This window comes from Ammodytes marinus, assembly GCF_949987685.1.
Source record: "Ammodytes marinus genome assembly, chromosome: 1".
Lineage (NCBI taxonomy): Eukaryota > Metazoa > Chordata > Actinopteri > Uranoscopiformes > Ammodytidae > Ammodytes > Ammodytes marinus.
In genome coordinates, this window is record NC_137230.1 from 28,023,213 (window position 1) to 28,045,992 (window position 22,780).

Sequence of the window (22,780 nt, forward strand, 5' to 3'; positions counted from 1 at the left end):
AAAAAAAAACATAATTGACACAGACTGTTCAGTAATCATTTTTAGTATTTCTCCATTAGGAAAATCAGTGCTGTCCATGAAAGCAGTTTTTCAGCACGTACTGTCCTTTAACTCTCCAGGCTGCACTCATTTTCTAAACCAAATAATTCATTTTATATTTTCCTATTCACCACTTCGGGGATTCATTGATCCCTCTCCGTTTTAGTTCAAGTATTTTCTACTTCTCCGTTATGCAGGAATCAAAAATACTTTCTGCTCACTTCTAAAACAGCAATCAATATTCTCTGTGCCCCCTGCTCTCCACTATTCATTGCTTTTATCTGCAGTTCTTAAATTATTACATACAAACATATTCCCTCGTCTCTTTTGATCTCCCACCAGAGATGCACGGGGCGGCCTTTTCTTGTGAAGAAAGCTGGGAGTTGATGTTTTCTTTGTCCTCGCTCTTGAGCACCACAGCTCTTTCATCCTCTGGTTATGTAGTATACACATTAAGAAGCATGCTCTGTCCTTCAGTAGGCTCGGACAACTTACCCAACTCTCTTTTGAGCACAACTTTTAATATAGCGCGCCACTACGCCAATGCTCAATTATCCAGTGAAATATATCCAGCTCTGCTTGATGGATTAGCACTTTGGTTTATGAACAAATACCTGCAAAAATGGAAACATGCGAGCTAGTTCAAGTAGTCAACTTGAGTTGTGATGCTACATACACATGACATACCCCAGCCCATATCAAACTAATTCTCCCGCCAATTCTCTAGCGCCAATTGCCATCTGCCTTGCCTTCTCATAAAAATGTTAGGATTGCCATTGTGAGCATTAGATAGCTGAAGTTGGCATTTAGCTGTACAGATGTATAGGCTAGGTGGGTATAACTGATGAAGGTGAGCCATGTCTGACCATAAAGAAGTGGGACAAAGGTAAGATTTGGACAACACTTAAACCTGACAAGTCTGCAGAGTCTGGCCTTCAATCATTTTAATCCCAATAGTTTAAAAAATATAGAAAGGTAAAATGTCAATAATATATTAGTATTAATATTGTCATCCAATCCAATCAAATCCTATAGGGGCTACAGCTGTATAATGTCTCACAGAACGGGTTAATTTAGCTGCCAAATGAGTACTTACCGCTATTATGTTAAGTAAAAAACATCTAAAAACTGATTTCAGCTGTGCTTATCTAAGATTTAATCTGAATAGCAATCAAACCCTGTACTGGGCGAAACATGCGACATGCGACAAGCCACAAGCGATGAATGAAAGCAAAAGCAGCAGGTACTTATCTTAGATGTTGGCATTACGGTGAGTCACAAAATTATGATAAGGGATGAGGTCGCTTTCAGACAATAAAAACTGGACTCCTGTCATGTAGCATATGAACTGATGGCTGATTGACACCCAGCAGACCGACAACACTCTCAAGTGATTGATTGTAATTATTTACTCATTAATCAAGTTGTCCACAATGCAGACTGCCACAGGTGGGTGTTGCGATAACAGCGATTAGTGGTATTAAAGGTGAAGTAAGCGATATATTTATGTTAATATACATGTTAAATCGCTCTATATTTATACAGTAATCACATATATAGTGTGCGCGTTTCATAACTCCGATCTCTCAGTCACCCGCTCTGCATGTAATCGGCAAATAAACTTTTCTGGGATCCCACAACTGATATCCAATCAGAAGAGAGAACGCTACAAACCGGCACATCTCACTGCCGGTGCACGTGCAGAGCGACAGATGGGTGAGTGTTTATGCGCCTACAATGGCGGAGCAGGTAAAAATCCTTCCCAATGTCTGTTTTGATGGTTTTAATGTAAGGGATAAATAGCGAACGGGGCCGGTCACTCGCCAGAAATAAAGACCGACAAGCTGAAGCAGGAGCATTATCCCGCATATTACATGGCTACTAAAATAAATACAAAAAATAAAGCAACTAATTGAAGAAACATGTTGTTTCAACAGCCAAAAACATGTTTTATCGCACTTACGGATCTGAGATGATGCTAGATAACTCGCTGCTTGAAGACCGCAGTGCATTAATGTGGTGACGTAGGACGAGCGAGGGGACTGCTAACTGCAGTCACTGACAGGAAGTTAGTTAAATCACCATTTCGCTTACAGCACCTTTAAGTTCATAACGTCAGCCCTACAACTGGATGATTATGATTGTGACTAGCTACTCTGTAAATGAGCCTTTCATTGTGATGTGTGTCACAAAGGTGACAATGAGGCCAATCATCTCATAATGCAAATGTGTGGGGAAATCTTCTGGTCAATCAGAATTAAAAGCTAGTGACGTCTGTCAACAGCTGATTTAGAAACTATTGAATGTGTGCTGCGACTATTACCCACGTTAACACACCAACCTATCAAATGAAATTTTGCAGAAAAGCCTGATGAGCTAGCATAACGCTAAACTCACTCTGCATAAGTGGCTATTTCCCCTGGAGACAGCTCAATTTGTTTAGGTTGTTGAATGCACAATATGCTTTGGCCTGAACTTCTTTACTGGTTTGCCATATTTTTTAAACACAAGATGGATTATGCTTAGTGTTTATGATTCAGTAGGCTTATATTGCACCATCTGACATTATTAAAAGCTGCCATTGTACAGTCTGACCCAGAATGCAACCAAGATTTTAGAAGACCTATCTTGGATGTTATGACACACAAGATTAATGTTGTGGCAGTGTTTAGGCACCATTATTTGCCTCAACGTTGACCCACCATTCTTTTTTTAGTTGGCAGTGTTCATCAGCATTGGTTTTACTGTGTGTAAATCATTGAATAGGTTACCTGCTTTAAATGAAAAAGCCTAGAAAACCCTAAATATCACAAACAAGCTTTCCCACCATAAGCGCAAGTCCAACCTTATGAAAAGCAAAGCTATTATTTTCAAAGTTAATGCGCATCTGTGCTGTGCTATAATGGGTGCCCTATTTTGATTTAACATCAGTTTGTGTGCAAAAGTTAATCTAATTCACATTTTAATGCCAAATACTCTGACCTACACAATGTTCATCCAATAGTATTCTGGCAATGGCAGGGAGTGAAATAAGTTTTACAGCAGAGAAAAATGTTAGGAGAGGTATATTTTAAATCTCTGAATACACACATGTAAGTCTACTCAATGAGCAATGGAAAGCCAGGGAAAAACGAACAAAAGGATAATTACATTTAGAACAATACCCCTATGCTCATACAGTATGTACTGTCGACTGAATCAGGTATTGCTTGCTGTAATAATTATTCCTGTTCCTACTAACGTATTCTTATAGATGAGATACTAGAACAAATACACAGCATTTTTCTATACAGACATACTCTATCTACCACAGCTCAGAATGGAAACACAAAGAGGAAACTGTAATAAAAGACTTTAACTTGGAACATACTGTATACCCTTGACTTGACTGCAGAGCCGGCCCGAGGCATAAGCGAACTAAGCGGTCGCTTAGGGCCCCCGACCGCCAGGGGGGCCCCCTCAAAAAAGAATTATTATTTTATTTTATTTTTTAGTTTGTGTGTTTGATATTAACATCATATTATGCAAATGAGTTATCATACAAAAAAGGAATAAAATGTTTTGGTCTAGATAATTAATAGCCTAAATATGTAATCAGTTCATCTGGGAGGTAATCCGAAATTATCTGATCATGTCACGTTCACATCCATGCACAGTGTGTATTGAGTTTATTTAAAAACAATTGGAAATGGGGCTGCCCTCAGTTGCCCATGCACTGTGTTTAGTCTATAGCCTATTTCAGCCTCGTCTGTGGAAAAAAAGATACAGTAGCTGGACAACAGAGTTCTTCTGCTTCGTTCCTCTCACTGCATTTAAATGCATTCATTATATTACAGAGAAATGTGTCCCGTAAAAGAAAAAGAGCTCCAAGCCCAACCCAGAGGACCCTCCATAATATTTTATTTTATATTAATATTTTTATGGAAAATCCATGTGTACTTCTTCAATAGCTTCTAATTCATCTAACCCAGTGTCTCCAAATGATTTGTTCACACAAAATTTCTCAGATTTAGCCTCTTAATTTTCCTCTCAAAGTGCACCAGATTCATGCATTTCACTTTAAAAAGGTTAAAAAAATCTTGCGGGGGGGCATACCCCCGGACCCTCCTAGGAGGGTCTGAATCGAGGCTGTCTAATATTTTTGCACAGCTGCACAGTGGAGGCACTAGCGGAAAACACTGGGTGTGTGAATGATATTTAACAAAGATCTATAGTTTCAGCAGCGCTAACATTGGAGAGGGGCCCCCTAATCATATTTCGCTTAGGGCCCCCTGAAGGCTTGGGCCGGCTCTGCTTGACTGACTCAGACCTATGAAGCCCTTATGTTACATTGGGATAAACATTGGAATATATTCATACACACTGAAGTCTTTTAGAAGAGATCTTTTATTGGCCGGCAGGAGGCATGACAACAGCAAGAAATAACTGTGTCAATCAACATATGAGAATGTGAGTATTACTTTAAAGCAGCTAGGAGTAACATTTAAATATCTTTTAAACAGCCTCATGTTTCCTCTGATAATATTACATAAATTACCTTTAACAGCAAACGAGACTATGACTGCAAAGAAAGACGTTTTTATATAGGCCTAGTTTTTATTACTGCATTTGGTCTGGTCGCACACCCAGTCCGATTTTCGGTTTGCGCAGGCAGGCTCTATGGTCACATTTTCATATTGGTCGCAGATTTCAGTGTGGCGCAGCAACGCGATTTGAGAAGCCTATCCCTCCAGGTGAGGGTAGGGGAACGGGAGCCTTGTTTGAGACAGTTATTTGTTGTCATAATGACTGATAACGGGGCTGAACCATCAAAGAGAATGCAATGAAGAAAAGCTAAAATGGAGAGTGATATACAGGCGGGAGGAGGACGTTGCCAAGCAACATGTACACAATTTCACGGGAGCGAACTAGACTGCAGTGTTTACTCCTAAATGAATGAGCGGTAATAACACAAAGTTTACTTTGCTTCACCATCATCCGATTACCATTATTCATCTGAAATAGTCATTATTTACAACAACATAAACACATTACCTCATTGTGATCCATACTAACTGCCGTCTCTCGTTCATTCGCTTTCTGTGAGGACAGCTCCGTGAGAGTAGGTGACACTGCATCAACTCATTGCAATCAGGTGTGTGTGGCACTGACTTAGTTGATGCAGTGTAACTAACCACTCTCACGGAGCCGAAAAGAGTCTGTGCCCTCACACTTCCAACACACGGACATGCACTATATTGCGCCCTAACCATTTGACACTTGCACGCCCGGCACGCGCTAGAAAACAGCTTTACAACAGCTGGCGTCGTAAAAATACTACCGCTTTTGTCCAAAGGGGCCGCCAACGGACAAAGTTACTCGTAGTGGCTTTAAGGCAGACTTATACAAGTTTCAACCTGTGCTTTAATATTGCGACATCACGTTGCAGTGTGCAGCATTGTAATCAGTTGACGTGTATGATTTCATGTTGTTCGTGATTTTGCACTCCAGCTTGTGCAGCGCACGCTCCTTCTGCTGTTTTGTTTCTTGTTTTCAACATCTCAATATTTTCATGTTAGAAAGTTAATTACAGCTTTCGAATTGTTTTCAAACTCCATGTTGCTTGGCAACCAGAATTAACATTAACACTGCTTTCGGCATTGGGCTTCTCGCTTTCCATTTCAGCACCGAAACTTGTGTGTGTGGTTTGTGTTTAAAGAAGATAAAAGCATCTCGGCCTGTTTATCGTCTCTTCCCAAATTGAAAAGAAACACGTGCCACCATCTCTTGGGTTTCTTCCATTTTTTACCTATTAAAGTTATTTTGGGGTATTGTTCCTCAGCCGAGTCTAGGGTATAATGACATGGGGTGTCATATTGCGGTACGGATTGTAAAGCACACTAAGGCAACCTGCTTGTGATATTGGGCTGTATAAATAAAACTGATTTGATTTTTTATTTGACCTTTTCTATCATCTGCATTAGCCTGGTCCTACCAGACCATCGTACTTCATTTCCTTTGTACAGAAGGTTTAGAATCGCTCAATTGATAAACGTAAACTCACTTGAAGGCGGGTGTCTGTTGAAGTTTAAAACTATTGGATCTGCCCAGTGCCACTCTGGATCTGCCAAACAATCGCATAACGTTTGGTGCTCCAGTTTCTGACTTCAACTGAAACTGGCGGCGCACATCATTGATGATTGGACAAGTAGAAAATCTGCAGGAGAAAACCCGCTAATATACCACGGACCCAGACTGACTATGGGGAAATGAAAATTGAGCAGAAGTAGGTATGCGGGCGATGCCAGGCTACATCTGCATGAAATGACTGATTACATTTATTAAAGTAAAGTGTTGTGTGTGGCTGTGTCCAGGTCAGGGTTGAGGACTCGGTCCGGCCAGGTCCGACTGCTCTCTAGAGACAATAAAGACGTGAGCTATGGGTCATTCAGCCCACGCGTCCTGAGCTTTAGAAGATAGTCATCTATCGTTGCCTGAGCCTGAGGTTAATTATTTTCATTCAAAGGCTTGGGTATAGTAATCTCTTGTCCTCCCTCTTTTGTCTTCTCCCAGTCTCTATACAGCAGCTCAGCCCATCTGCTCGCTGCACATGAATTTTTAATATCTACCCCTGAGCTGTGCACTGTCAACAGAACACTGAGTGAGAAATTGTTAAACTCAAAGTTAAAGTCCAGTGCTGCTGGTGTTTAATTACCCGAACACACAGCGATTCATTAAAAATATTTGTATATTTTTCAAAGCACAGTATATTTTTCTTGGTTTCTCTGGGGTGCATGATTGTCTGATTCATCCTCTTTGCCATTATGGGATTGCAGAGTTGGCTTGCTGGTGCTTGCTACTTTGCACGGACATCTCAGAGCTCTGGGGGGCTATACTTCATTGCCCTGCGGCTATTTCTCTCTTATTAACATTCCGGTTTAGGCAAAGTTGTAATGTTAAACTGTTATTGCAACAAGGAAGCAGAATTGGAAACACCAGCAGTCACAGCAACAGTGTGTCGTAATCATGTTCTTCTGCCACTCCCCCCCAAAGGCTATACAGGTCGGCCCTTGAGACATGTGACTCCCTTTCTGGGTCCAACACCAGCCAGAACAAAGAATGGATGTGAGTGCTTTTGGACTTTTCCCTTACAATAATTAGTTATTTGATGGATGTGAAATGTTTTGTTAGAAAGTAACTGTAAACCGTAATTGTATCATTTCATTATATTATATTCCCACACGTCCCACAACTGGTGCAGTTTTTTCAACCAAGAAAGTGACTACTGCCAGAATCAGTAAGTAGTTGGACAATAAATCAGAACTCAGGCTGCATGACAAGCCCTTTAATGTCGTTATGACAGCCAAGTGGAAATCAGAATTCAAACTGTGCGCACAGTCGCACACACATTTGTGTTTGATTGTGTGTCTGTTAATGTGTACATTCAAATCCTATATTTGTTTATGAGTCTCAAATAAAATCTTCTTGAAGGCCCTCCTGAAGTCTCGGTTGAAGATAGTGTATATGATGGGGTTCAGGCAGCTGTTGCAGTATCCGATCCAGAAGAACAGATTGAAGAGTTCATCTGGGATCATGCAGTTCTCTCTGCAAACAGCTTGGAGACTGTACGTAAAGAAAAATGGGAACCAACAGAGGACAAACACCCCCATCACCACAGCCAGGACAAAGGTGAAGCGCTTCTCCCTCAATTGTGCCACTTTGCTTTTGGACAGAGACATTCGCCTGCTGCGGTGAAGTACTGGAGAGGGAAGCAGGAAGTGATGGGAACATGGGTCTGATGACGCCCAGGAAATGGAGGCGCAGGACGGAGGAGGCTTCAACCTGTTTGTGGTTCCCTCTGTATCCTTCCCCTCCAAGGTTTTAACAGTTCTGTCCACTCTCCTGGGGAAGCGGAGAGCAGAGGAAAACGAGGAGGATCTTTTAATGTCAGCTTCATGACTCCTCTCCTCTAAGTGAATGTCATCCAGCTCTTCTCTCCTTTGACTGCTGCTGTTGCTGTCAATGTTGGAGGAGCTGCGTCGGTTCGCAGGCCGGGGACTGGCCAGCTCATACTGGGATGGACCGCAGCCCGCTCCCTTTCTCTGGCAAGTCCTGGGGGTGCCCACGAAGCAGGTCTCTGACTGCGATGGCTGCCGCTCCAACACGTTCTTTGCCACAAACACAGTGGAGGCCCGCTGCTTGGCAACTCGGTAGATCTTACAATAAACCAGAATCATGATGACTCCAGGGGCGAAGAAGGACACAAGGCAGGAGGACAGGATGTACCATGTCTGGTTGTTGAGGAGACACTCCAGCCTCTGTGCATCCATGCCGTCCTCCTTGGTCTCCAGAAGCTCCTCCTTCTGTGTCATGAGGAGCGGCGGGGAGGAGATGACGATAGATATGAGCCACACAATGCTGATCATCGATTTAATCCGCTTGGGCGTCCGTTTGCGGTTGTAGCTGACGGCTTTAGTGATGGACCAGTAGCGATCAAGGCTAATGGCACAAAGGTGGACGATGGAAGAAGTGCAAAAGAGCACGTCCAGGGCCAGGTAGAAAGAGCACCAGGTGGAACCAAAGTACCAATAGCCCATGACCTGGAAAGAGGAGAGACAAAATGTTATAGGTTTTATAGAGAAATATCAAATCAAATCAAATCAAATCAAATTTGATTTGATTTGATTTGGAAAGAGGAGAGACAAAATGTTATAGGTTTTATAGAGAGATATGAAGTAACTGAATTAACTTAGGATCGTAAGCAGGGCCACGCCTCAACAACATCTCTAATCACATGTCAAGCCGCCATATACCACATCAACCCATTCAGTGATGTTTTTCTCAGACTTTTCAACACCCCCCGGCCTCATCACTTCATCTCTTCTTCCCTTCCTACTCAACCCGATGCATACCTCTCTCATTTTCTATTCTGGGTACTGTCCAGGGGGGTCTGAAATCAGCTGTTATGGTGCGATCCTTGCTAGTGAAATAGCCTATGGAGCAATAACTAAGCAGCAGTAATGACCTGCAGAGGAAAAGTGGAGTGTTTGTTCATATACTGGCGGCCTTGAGCGAGGCACCTAAAGGATAACTTCACCTTCAAATAAAAATTCAGTCAATATCTCATTGCTGCCATGTTGGCTGCAAATGTATTAGTTTTGAAGGAAAACCTCTCAATAGGTTTCATCCGGCCTCTTGAAAATACAGTAATTTAAGCCGACCATCTTTTCACAGCTGTAAGAAACTGTGAAGCTCCACCACCTTCAGCCAGTGCTCTCCTGCAGTCAAAATTAAATCTCTCTGAAGAGAAAAGCCCAATATTTGCCTGTTTGTCACCTCTATTTTCTTCCCTGGTAGGTGATAAATGGGCTTTTCTCAGCTGCAGTGCAGTTGCTTGGCTACAAAAATATTGGATTACGTCGCATTAGCTTTTCTGTGGAACCTCATTCTCAGTTTATGGTTTGGAGTTGTGAAATAAACATTCGCCGAAGCTCAGAGTACTACTGACACAATTAATTGATTACTGTAATTAACTAAATGTTATTCAGCAATAATTTTGATCATCAATTAAACTCCAATCATTTATTAAGGAAGGCATTTCAATATTTGACAGTAAGCATATTCAAACAATATATTGTTTTTTGACATAAACACATACATTTTGATAAAGATCCCTTGTCTTAAAAATGTCATTAAAGAATTGTGAACAATAGTTTTGGTGGAAAAACTATATCATGGCGATACTGTTTCTAAAAGACCTCAAACAAGTTTTCTTCAGCCACCAACATAAATACTTTTATCAGTACTTCAAGACTTAGCTACTATTGTCTGATATTGATCCAGCGGATTTATCTGTTGAGCTCTAACTAAATATTTACTGTTTGTCATTCAAAACAAGCAACCTGAAGCTGTCTATGGGAATTTGTTCTTAATGCTTTTAATATTCTAGAAATATTCTTGAGTTCATAGTTAAAGCTAAATGTGTGTGTTTGTGTGTGTGTGTGTGTGTGTGTGTGTGTGTGTGTGTGTGTGTGTGTGTGTGTGTGTGTGTTATCATGCTCACAGTAACATGCTGATGTTAAGCAGGTATAATGTTAACCATGGTCAACATCTTAGTTTAGTGTGCAAGTAAACCAAAGTATTTGATAAGTATATATAAATACAAAAAAATTATAATAATACAATACATTTTGACGATGGTGCAAGGAAATATTTAGTCATCTGCAAAGTAACCAGGATTCAATCTCTGGGGTGCAATCTAAGATATTCACAAAAGACATTTCACTTGTCTACACAAGCCAAATGTCCACCTCATGGTGGCGCTAGAGATAAGGACAGTGGATGATAAAGTCAGCAGTATTAATTCCTCTGGGAATCATTCATGTGAGGGACAAAATGAAACACCAATCCATGCAAGATTAGTTGAAATAGTTCAGTCTGGAGAAAAGCTGAAGACCGACAGATCGACAATGACATCCCTAGAGCAAAGCCTCAACTGATCCAACTGAAGATGCTTAATGGCAAGAATGTAGCACAATGTTTCTGTGGTAAAATGTCTTAGTTTTCACTCCACTTTCAGCTTCTGTGGTTTGAGAGCACAATTGAAATAATGACTTGCTACCTTTATGTGGAAATATAAATCTAACAACAGTCCATTAGCTGTAAAAGGGGGGAACTAAAAACACGGTGCAAACTAGTTGAAGTACAAATGAGGTAATTAACCAGAGAGGAGGACCAGGAAAGTCGATCAATAATTTTTTTTTTATCAATAAAATGTTTTTCTCCAGAGAGGGAGGGTCACCCAGATGAAGCCACAGCACCGGCCCATCTAAAGTCACGGGCAGAAGAGATGCCCAGTAGATTTGTGGCTGATGAAAAGCGGGGTCGGATCAGTGAACTGGAGGAAGTAAACACCGGCCACACAACAGCAGACAGCCACCAACTTGGTGAATGCAGAAATATAATTACATTGTCTAGAATTATTGCTTTTTTATAATGGGTTAGAATTAATTTAAAATATTGGGAATAAAACAAGCATTTCTCCAAACTGCATCCATCATTTGTTCATTACATTCACTCAGACAATTCAGAGATGTTGAATACTCAGCATCATTAGACTTACAGTCAGGGATAATAGTTCAAAACGAGATACCCTAAATGTCATGGGGAACACTAAATGTACAAAAGAACTTTGGTTTGTTCAGATATTGCTTAACAACACAGATGCAAGACCACTGAATAAAGACGGATGTGCTTTAATTTGTTATTTTCTCCTGTTCTGTTCTTGGTTGAATTTCTTATATGCTCAATTTGCATGAAGTATTGCAGTGGCAACTGAAGGTAGTCCCTCAAACTTTTGAAAATGTACAAATTCCATATATAGCTTAAGCATATGGCCAAACTGAACAGACGCAATGTATGTCTGTCTGTTATCAGATCACAATGTGAGCCTCCAGGCTCCATTGATAAACAGGATCAGGCTGAAAAAAGTTCAGTCTGTGTGTTCCGTCTACATTTGCACCTGTGTCATTAGGTACATGTGAATACCAGATGCAAAAAAAAGATGTCTTATGAGGAAAGTGTGAACAAGTAGTTTCCTCACCTCATTAGCCAAGGAGAAGGGGATGACCAGTGTTGCCACCAGTATGTCTGCTGAGGCCAGAGACACCAGGAAGAGGTTCTGAGGCGCCCTCAGGGCTCGGCTGGTGAACACAGCCACCACGACCAGCACGTTCCCCACCACAGTGCCCAGGATGATGACTGTCACCACCAGCATGATGAACACAGATGCCACATGGGAGTGAGGAGGCAGAGGAGGAGATCTCGGCGAGGAAGAGGACGTCTGGCTGACATTCTCCAAAGAATAGTTTGGTGATAAAGTAGCCGGCACCACGGCCATTACAGGAGTGAATACATCCGAAAAGTCCATCCTGGTTAAATGACTGAAAAAATTATCCCCATTTTTAACCTCCACTGCAGACAGAGTGCTGTTATGCCAGCCAATGATAAAATAACAGAAAGTACCAACATGAGCATAAAGGAATGAGGAAAGCCAGTGAAGGAATTTGACAAAAAAATAAATAAAACCTGTATATTTGGTTACAGGAGAGAACCATCTAAAACATATCCCCACCAGCCTAACATTAATGTTTTTTTTAAAAACATATCACCTATGTCTGAGTAAATAAAACATACCCAGGCATGTCTCAAATCCTCTGACGTACTACAACTATGATGAATATTTCATCAGATTGTAGCCTATAACATTCGGCTACTTCTCAGTGTTCACGCTGCAACACATCTGAAAGAAGGATTTGCATGATTTAAGTTAGGATTTTATAGAAGTTACCTTATGGTATACATTCATAAGCACATCTGAGTCCAGAGGTTGCCATATAGTGTATTGAAGCTACAAGACCAGTCTACTTATTTCCAATGAGATGGAATAAAATCATATCAAATAAATTGGTATGGCTACATACTTGAGTTAGACCAAAGACAGAAACCCTATTCGTAATGCATGGAAGCTTCATGCTGCTGTACTCCGAAAGAGATCAATGTTGCAGGAAAAAGGATTGAACAGTAGAGAAGTGAAATGAGGGGAAAAGTGTGAAAAATAAATACTGAATGGCAAGAAGAGGAGGGAAAAAAATAAAGAAAATAAGAAAAATAAAGAAAAGCAGAGGTCCTCATGCGAGTCGTTGTCGTTCTCAGTGGCAGTGCTGCTGCTGCTGCCGCCGCTGCTGTTTGCTGATTCTCTACTGCTGGAATAGTAGGAGGAGGAGAGAGAGAGAGACTGAAGGGAGAGATGAAAGGAGTAGCATATTATGCATTGAGAGGAGGGGCAGAGAGAGGCAGACATGTGAGAAGGAGGAGAGGGCATGGAAAAGGTCAGGAAACTAGTGGAAAGAGGTGGAAGAGAAGAGGTGGTTGAACTAACAGATGAGTGGGCAGGAGAGGACGGCACTTTCAGAGAGAGTGGGAGGAAGAGCAAGAGAGAGAGAGAGAGGGGAGAGGGATGAGGAGAGGAAAAGGAGAGAGAAGATGAAAGAAGATGGGAGGAAATAGGAGATAAAGCTAAGGGTGAGAGAAGAAGACGAAAATGTATTTATATAGCACAATTCAGACACAAGGTAATTCAAAGTGCTTTACAGGGGCATACAAATACATCAAGATTAGACTTAGGAAAAAAATTGAATTGCATTTAAGAGATAATAAAAACAAAGAGCGGAAACGGGCACACAAATTGGTAAAGTTTTAAAAGAAATTGCAAAAGGGAAGGGGAAGCAGAGAGGGGATACTAAATGAGATTTTAGAGAGGAGGAGGGCAATATGTGAGAAAGTGGGAGAAAACTAAAGGAGAAAGGGAGAGATGAACAAAAAAGAGTGAGAGAGAGCTTTTGGTTTTCAAAGACCCTTTATTTAATAACTGCATCACCACCAAGAAAACAAGAACAAAGGGTTGCAGCCCATATGTGTCTGAAAGCCTCCACATTGTCCGTCATGTGGTACTATGTGTGCTCCACCCTCAGTCTGACTAGTCCAACCAACACCTCCACAGCAACTGGTTTCCTTGGCCCGGTTCCTTGGTGTCAGCCAGATGCCCAACTTGTAAAGAAAACGAAGGAATGAGATAGGTAGGATAGGAGGAAACAAAGAGCGGACACGTAGAGAGTGGATTACATGACTGTTAAGAGAGAGAATACTTTGGAGTGGTCATCAATCAATTCTCATCTATCCTCAGACGTGCAGAGAGAGCGGGAGAAGCCCTTTATTTCATCAGCCAATGATGATGCTCTTCCTGTAGCCGAACGATGACATGTAGGCAGTGCTGTTACTCTCCTCCTGAATCTGACTGCAGCGCACGCTGTGAAACTCTCATCCGCCTTTTATGTGAGCTTCAGAGGTTAGACGGCCGCTTAGATCAGGCATCACAAAAACCCCAGTGGACCATGAATCCGGGGGAGGGGGGGGGGGGGGGGGTTATCCCATGATGCAACAGCCTTTAGGTATACTTGATAACAGTGCAGGCCGAGTGGATGTTGACACGCGCCGGCGCTGTAGAGTTTGGATTAACATCAATAAGACTCCTAAGAGAGTGGTTACCTGCAGGCATATGCAGAGCTGACTATTCGGCCTAAAGAGCATTCAGGGCTCTAGGTCGATGGCAACAATGGAGCCTGATGCCAGAAAATGTGCACGTCCCCACCAATTGAATTACGGTCTGTGAGGCGACAATGAGGGGCTTACTAACAGGATAAAAAAGAGCCAGGCAAATGAAATTATCGCTCTCTTTAGAAATAAACAAACAAACAGCAGGGCATCGTTTCAGTGGGAAGAAGGAAATTGCCTGGTGACGAGGAGGACCATAAACAATTCTCAGAAACATCACACCATTCACGTCACACATGTATGGAAACAATGCTGTAATAATAGGCTAATAAGCTGCTACATCTCTGGCAGCCCATTGCATGACACACACACACACACACACACACACACACACACACACACACACACACACACACACACACACACACACACACACACACACACACACACATATATATGGAACATGAAAACCACAGGCTCTCCTTAAATTTGTCTCAGAGATCAATATTCCCATACACACACCCACAGAAAAACAGACAGGTAATAATAAAAAAAATAAGAGGAGGTAGTACCAGAAACGATTTTAACTTCTTCCTATCCCTTTTTAACATGATCTATATTATATGAGTTAGGCTTTGTATATGTTGCTTAGGATCCTGAGGATCACATTTGTTTGTTTTTATTTCATTTATTTCCTTTTTTACTGCTCATTCGTTTTATTTAGTTTGTATTATTTTCAATAAAGAAAAAAAAAGAAAAAAAAGGGATTGCCTCATTCTGTTTTTTTGCAATTTGAAGTACTGCATATTGGTATTAAATTATATCCTCAGAGTTGTACTTTTGATGATTCAGGAAATAAAATCCAAAACCTCTTTGTCAGAGATCGACACAAGACCGGGTAAACATCTTTGGTTGATTCTGAGATGAGCAAAGACTAAATACTAAAATATAGTATTAAAGTATCTCAAATAAATGGATGACTTAAAATTTTGCTAAATAGGTACAGTAATCTTTCACTAAGGACATTTTGACCTGATAACGGCAACAAAGGAAAAGTAAGGTCACAAACTGTTAGTACTTGCTTTAGAAAAGCTCTGTGTTGGACCGGTAGTTATTAGCGGTCAACCCTTCTGCTCTCCGTTCCCTTAAAGATCAATGTTAAGATGTCTTGCTGTTAGTCAATGGCATACACTCAAGTGTCAGGGTGCACTAACATGTATTTCGACATGGAAAGTTCAAGCTGTAAAGACCTTCTGGCCTTTTTGGCTGTGTCTCGGTTGTCTGTATTTCCTTTGTCGGGTCTACGGGGCTCAGACATGCATTCCAATGCTCAAAGCCATTAAAACTGCCAGCACAGTCCCCACAAGACTCTTTACATCCAGTGTGTCGGTTTCCTCGTTAGTTTTCCTCAGTCTCCCCTGAATGGATGTGTGGCTACTCAGACAGGCATGTGGTGTGGTACAGTTTTTTATCAAACAAATAGGATGTCATTTGTTTTATTTATTAGCGACTATTTTCAGTGTTGGATGAATCCACATTTGGTGCTTTAGTGGATAATATTTGGAGCAGCAGGACGGTAAATGTGGGACTGCGATAGAAATACCATTTTACCATAAATACCATATAATATATCATATGATGTGAATTATTATTATTATTATTATTATCATTATTATTATTATTACTAAATACAATATGAAAAAACAGCATGATATACATACATAATGCAATACTACATAGGACTTAACACAGATTTTCCTTCGAGTGCTCACGTGGGATATTTCACATGTATAATGAATACACAACTAAGACAGTGAAACAAAATGGATCGATATCCAGGAGAAAGCATTGGGCATTCACAGTGGTGCAGGAGGGACGCCAGTCAATGTTGCAACGCTCTCTGAGTCCTAAGTCCGACGTGCAGAACGGTAAGTGATCTTATTCTCAAAACCCCACTCATTCCCCTTGTTAACTGAGCTTAGGTGCTCCATCTGCAACATTTAAAAGATGTCTGCAAACCACTGGTTTACAGTTGGAGGTCTGAACTTAATCCATAGAAGTAGAATGCATCTCCTCTGTATAAAAACTAAACAGAGAAAGCCCCTACCCTGAGAGATTTAACAGAAGCAGACCAGGATTTATCAGTATGTTTTTACCAAAATTTTTGTTCATTCCCTGTGAGACTCTTTCTCAGAATTTGATTATCAAAGGGTAGCTCCAGAACCAGAGCATATATGACCCAACCTCTCTCTTGCACTTAACACAAAGGGGAGAGATCTGGGGATAGAAAGAATTAAGGGATTATGGGGTTGCATTGCAAACTGTGAAGGATCCTATACTGACTTAAAGGTCCCATATTATGCTAAATGCACTTTTTAAATGTGTTCCAACATATCCATGCGTCCACGGTGTGCCTAGAGACTGCCAAAATATCAAAAAAAATAACAATCTCTCCTTTTCTCACTCTCCCCTTTTCTGAAACCCCCACCCCTCCCCCCAAAAACACTCCAGTCAGAATTATCCCCTTTTCTGACCTCACAAACCGTAAAGCCAGAAGCTTCCACTGTGCAGCCCACACCCCTATTTCTTATTGGTCCACGGCCCTGACAGACAGAGGGCGAGGCGTATCTGGCTTCGCTTCCGGACAGGGGGCGGGGGGAGCTCAAAGATTGTATATTTACGAGGGGACCTGCAACTCTTTTTTAAAAAATAGGCCATTGTGAGATTAGCTGAACATCAGCATAGTACAATAAATTATCTGAAAGTTTTTTTCAGCAAACAATTAAAGAAAAACGTATTAGGGACCACTAAGACCATATAATATGGTGTATAATAGAACCGAAAAGTGTATAATATGGGAGCTTTAATTTACGTCATTTAATTGTGTGATGATTTAATGTTACGTTCACCTTATTGCAGTGAAGATATTAGCAAATAATTGCCTATACGTACACAGACAGTGGACAAAATACACCTTCTTTTGAAGGCATGTCTATCTACCCTTCACCGCTCCTCTGCACCCAGCACTAGCTACCAGTGGCTGCTCGAAATCCGATTCAGGACACTGGTACCTGTCATATGTTCTGTGACTGCTTCAGAGCCATGCCACATCCAACACTTTATCAAACCATGCACCCAATCCCTTCCACTACGCTCTGCTACGGCTGATGGGTTTGCTACTTCTTTCACTACAAAGTGGGGGATAAGGGTCACACACACAATGTTGGAATGAGCTTCCTGTTTTCATCAGGACAGAACAAATCTACACATAATTCATCAAAGACTAACAACTCAATTAGTCAGACAGCACCCTGGCTCGTAAAAATTTAATAAGAACCCCCCGCCCCCTTTTTTTTGTCATGTATGTTTAGATGTTTAACTTGAGGCAGGTTTGAGGCATAGGTAAAGGTTTGAGGTTGTATCCACATGAGTGGATGCTGTTATTGTAAGTTGCTTTGCCTTAAAACATCAGCTAAATGTAATGTTATGTTATCTATGTCTACCTGCGCAATCTTAATCAAATATCCATTCCCCTGTTTCTGTCTTCTTCACTAACTATTATCTTTAGCTGCTAGATGTTCCAATAACTTCTCATGCTATCTGCATTATACTGCATATCGTTTCAGTTTGTGTTACTTTGCATGTTAGGTTTAAGAGAACGGATCCTTTATTTGGAGAATTAGGATTTGAGTTGCACTAGGAGATCTACCTCAGCTAACATTGGCTTGTGTGTGGGTGGTGCCAGAGGCTGCGTATGGAGCGGGCAGCTTCCTGATGGAACCGACCTACTTGTGCTGGGATGAGTTGAGTGCGGGCTATTTCACATTTTAGGTTGCAGCTTTATCATCGTAAACTGAGCAGCTGGAACAGAGCAGTGTCAGTGCCGCCTATTAATTAGAAACGGCATTGCTCAAGGGCACATATGAGTCTTACTTTTTTAGGGAGGACACAACATTGATCCTGTTTTTATCTCTCCAGACCCCCCCCCCCCCCCCCCCATACAGAGGGCTGATCTGAGAACAGTTGGCTCAAAATCTTTCAGCGAAGCCTAGTAATTTTTCTGAGATTTGGATATATTAAAATCATTTGTACATGCAGAGAGTAGTTTTCTTTAAGTCTGTCATCTTATAAGTTTTGAATCTTTTCCTTTTTGTCATATTGAAAAAATGTAATGAAATACAATTGAATATATCATGTTCACAATTACAGAAAAGTAATGACTGTGTTGTGTTACATTAAAGTAATTAAGGAAATGTAATGAGGAAGAAAGGAACAGAATTAATTTTTTTAAGGTGAGTGATTGCAGGTTATTCAGCTTAAATCAGTAGTTCAAAAAGAATGAATCACACCAAAAAAATATTTGTCCTGTAGTGTAAAGAACAGCCAAATACATTGTGGAAGCATTTATAACTTTCAAGAAAAGCATGAAATTTGATGGATTTTATGTCCCTGCGCACTCTGCAGGGTTTACAGCTCAAGCCAAAAATGTTTCAGGTGGAGTGACTGTGTTGATGTGTTATGGTGAGAAGCACGTAGCCACTGCAGCGCTAAACCACTCTGAAGTTTCACTGAGCTGCTTCAGCTGTGTTTACCAAAACAGTCAGAACCCTGTTTGACAGCTCAGTGGCATCTTCTTAGAATGAAGCTTAATATCTTCCTGAAAAAAAAAGATATATATATATATTCTCTTTTGCCATTTGTAATAGCCTGGCGAGTGAATTGAGGAGTGATGTATTTGGACCCTCTGGGTGAGTCATCTGATGGAAAGAATAACAGAAAGTGAGGGAGGGGAGGTAAGTTAACAGAGAGTGAGAGAGAGAAGAAGAGTGAGAGAGAGATGCAGACAATATAGAAAGGTGATAAACACAAACAGGCGGCAAGAGCTGCACCGAGAAAGCTCTGGGTACGGGCCAACATAATTTCTCTGAGGCTTATCAATTTAGAAAATGTGCAATATCTCGCAAAAGCTGTTTAAATCCCTCTTTTTAAAGTCCAAAAGCCAGCCTGTGAAAAGTGAAGTCTTGCCAAGCAAATAAAGATTAACAAAACATTTGAGGAACACTGTCTTTGAATATCAACCAATACAGAGGCTCAGTACGTTGGCCGACAAAGGCAAAGGAGTTGTTATGGCCCAAAAGATTTCCATTAAGAGAAATGCGCTGCAAATACAGAAAGTCAAAAAGACAACTACATTCTAACCCAAATACAAGTTGTACAACTAAAATGGGCTGCAAATGAAAAACTGCATGTACTGCAGTAAGCCAAAACAATACAATACATTACGGTGGTACTCATGGCCTCTAGGGGGGAGAGGGGGGGGGGGGTTGTGTGAACCCACAGCTATTTTGGCATGTCTCAAACCAATCATGAACTAAAACCTAATAAAATTGTGTATGAGCCATTTTATTTCAATTTCAACCATTTCTTCGTTCAAAAATTTGTTTCACATCATGTAGTCTTCATTGTGTTTCTATAACACTGGTCACAACACCTTTGTATCTCTCCCTGGTTGAAAAATCAACGGTTCAAATTATCGCTCCCAATAGAGCCCTGGATCACCACCATTGTGTTGATTGGATATGCAGCGTCTTCTTTGCATTTTTTTTCCGGGCTTTTGTGTTTTTGACTTGAGTGTGTTTCTTGCTTATGTATTTCCTCTGGCTTTTCTGGATCACTTTCCCCTGTTGTATTTGTTTAGGATTTTCGTATGTGTTTTTGACTTTGCCTAATTTCTGTATGTGCAGCACATTTCTTCTAATGGAAATGTTTCGGGCAGTTGCAGTGCGTTTCCCCTTGTGGACTAACCTAGCGCAGTGCAAGAATATCCACTACAAATAGTAGGAAGCACAGGTCATCTTATCGTAGGAGGATTTTTTATTTTTTCAAAAACTTTTTCAGGCCATAACTTGTTTTACAGAGGGGGTTGCACCTTGTTGGTCAGTACCTTCAATACACCACTATGTGACTGCTGAGCATTCCAATAACTATGTGTATACAAGCCAGGAAAACACACTTGTTTCTATGACTTGGCTGTTCTGAAAGGCCACAATCGAATGTGGGCTGAAAAGCAATGAGAGAGGAGGGTGAAACGTGATAATAGTTCAAAAGTGCAACACTTGGGGCGCCCTTAGCGCAGTTGGTAGGACGTCCCCCCCATGACCTCGGCCAGCAGCGGACCCGGGTTCGATTCCAGCCCGCGGTCGTTCTCTGCATGTCACTCGCCTCTCTGCCCCATTTTCAACTCTGTCTCTACACTATCAATAAAGCATAAAAATGGCAAAAAAATATCTTAAAAAAAAAATGCAACACTTCATTGAATAAGTTGTTTGAAGAATGAAAAATAGTGAACTTAAGAGAAGTTAAAACATATATAGCACTATGATTTCTCTTCATTGGAGCCAAGCCTCTCTAGCTCAAACAGCCACAACATAACATATGCAGAAAGGTGTGTCTATATACTTTATGGACATCGAGGGTATCATTCTAGCAGCTCGAGTGTAATCTGATTGCAGTACAATTTTAATTATTTTTCACCAACATTGACCAATTTCACAGAAACCAAATACTACTCTGACAGACCAATACAAGCAGAGATCACATGTCGAAAATGTGTCTTTGGTGGGCAAAGTCTCAGAGTACACACAAGCTAACTTCGATTGAAAACTTCTCAATGCAACCGCACCATTTTGACAGACTTTTTCAATTCCTCTGCACATAAACAACAAACCTATTTTAGGTTCCGGATAATCTGAGTGGCATTCTTGATAGGTTGGATTTTTTTTTATTGAGCAAAGTAATATGAAATTGATTTAGTTTTTTTATTACTACCTCTTTGTGTGCGTCAGACGTCTGGCAGCTTTTGCAATCTGAGCCTTTAACAAATGCTAATTTCTCTCAGCCTGTGGCTCTCCTGTGGCCCATGCTTTCCATTTTCACCATGACTAAGCCTTCACAATGTCCCTGTCTAGATAATGTAAGAAAATAAACAAAACTGCAGAGTAACAGTCTGGTTTTGAACTTTGTAAAATTGGTCCAGCCTCCTTCAATACTTTAGCAGGGTTTCATGTCTTTATGTGGTAATGCAAAAAAAAAAAACACATGGTGACTGTATACAGAAGACTTAAAGGTGGAGTCAGCGATCATGGAGAACACTTGTTGTCATTTTTTGTGTCAAAATCAGTGAATATCTACTCACGATCTGCTACCTGTACGTGTGCACACAGAAAATAAATCCAGTGTTAATACACAGCCTTTGCTCTGTAAACTGGCATGTTGCTAGCTACGATAGGCCAACTTTTTTTACATACCAGTTTACAGAGCCTAGGCTGTGTATTAACACCTGATTTTTTTCAGCACACACAGTAAGCAGATCGTTCGTTCTCCATAATCGTTGACTTCACCTTTAACTTGTTTTTTTTAACGTTTTTTGTTGATGCCCTTTTTAGATAACAGATGGCAGGATATTAGGCGGGGGATTGGGGGATTGGGTGATGGCATGCAATAATGGTCCCCTTGTCGTACTCCTGAAATCTGGCTGACCTTTCAATGAGGTAGTTTTATATGGGCCGGAATTGAATGCGGCATGTGGCAACGGGTATCATTAGGATTTGATCAATACACATTATATCAATACGGCTCTCCGGTTCCCTTTCAATGCCGTGCAAGTAAAGAAAACAAATAAGAACACAATTCAGATGAATGTGAATACACTCACTGCTGGAAAAGAGAGGACAGGCTGGTTACTTTACTTTAAGGAACAATATATGTGCTTCTGAATATTCAATACTTTGTCAGTTGTGCATAGTCATTGGTCTTTGCACACCTGTACACAGACAGAGAGATAAAGCCAAGGTATAAAAAAGAAAACATCATCTTCCATACAATGTCAGCTGGTCCTGTGAATGAATTCAATCGATGCACTTTAGTGAAGCAATTATAATCATCTATTTTATTAGTATTAAATACATTCAAATATTACTCTGCCCTTCACAGCACACATCAGATTAAAGCAAAAGTCCACCATTAAACACTAAAACATGGAAAAGAAAAAAGGTTGCCTTTCAGGATGTAGTCTGCTTGCTTGGTTTTATTAAATTAAGCTCTGGGGAATAACTGGCTAATTATAGAATCTTGAGATGCATGCTCAACTTCAATTGACACTTGACAGCCTAAGTGTTTGTTTTATCTTAAGCATCAATAGTTGATGTCAGTCAATCAGAATCAAACATTGTGCATAGATAAAATCATACAAACAAGCAAAAAATAGACTTGGATGCTGCAAAACATGTTGGCATCCGATTAAGGTGAAGGATTTTTTACTTTTTTGTCGACTGGGAACATTCACAGTTGATATTGGTGTTGCTCTCCCTTTTACATGTATAAAAATAATCTCCAAAGGTTCTGTTCTGTTCTGTAGAGGTTGTTCTAAGGCAATCTTCAACTTGCCAATAATAATAAGCAGCAGAAGATGGAGAGGAGGGAGTTTGATAGGGAGTTCAGTTCAACCAAGAAACATCAAAGTTAACCGAGATGTACTGAACATAATATGTTGATGTCGACTATGTGACATGATCTGATCTGTTTACTGTTTGGACTCACTGAAACATCTGTCTTGTTGAAGTCCCCAGAGACAGTTTCCCTGGATTTTAGT

General features: G+C 40.7%; 1 protein-coding gene across 1 annotated transcript; it reads right to left on the reverse strand.

The window, feature by feature from the left end:
* Positions 1 to 7,469: 7,469 nt before the first annotated feature.
* On the reverse strand, positions 7,470 to 11,947 carry LOC307251434 (alpha-2Db adrenergic receptor-like; the record flags this gene model as incomplete). The annotated part of the gene is made up of 2 exons (XM_080028805.1): positions 7,470 to 8,618; positions 11,621 to 11,947. 2 exons carry the CDS (start codon positions 11,945 to 11,947, stop codon positions 7,470 to 7,472), a joined length of 1,476 nt encoding a protein of 491 aa, XP_079884931.1.
* Between the last annotated feature and the right edge of the window lie 10,833 nt (positions 11,948 to 22,780).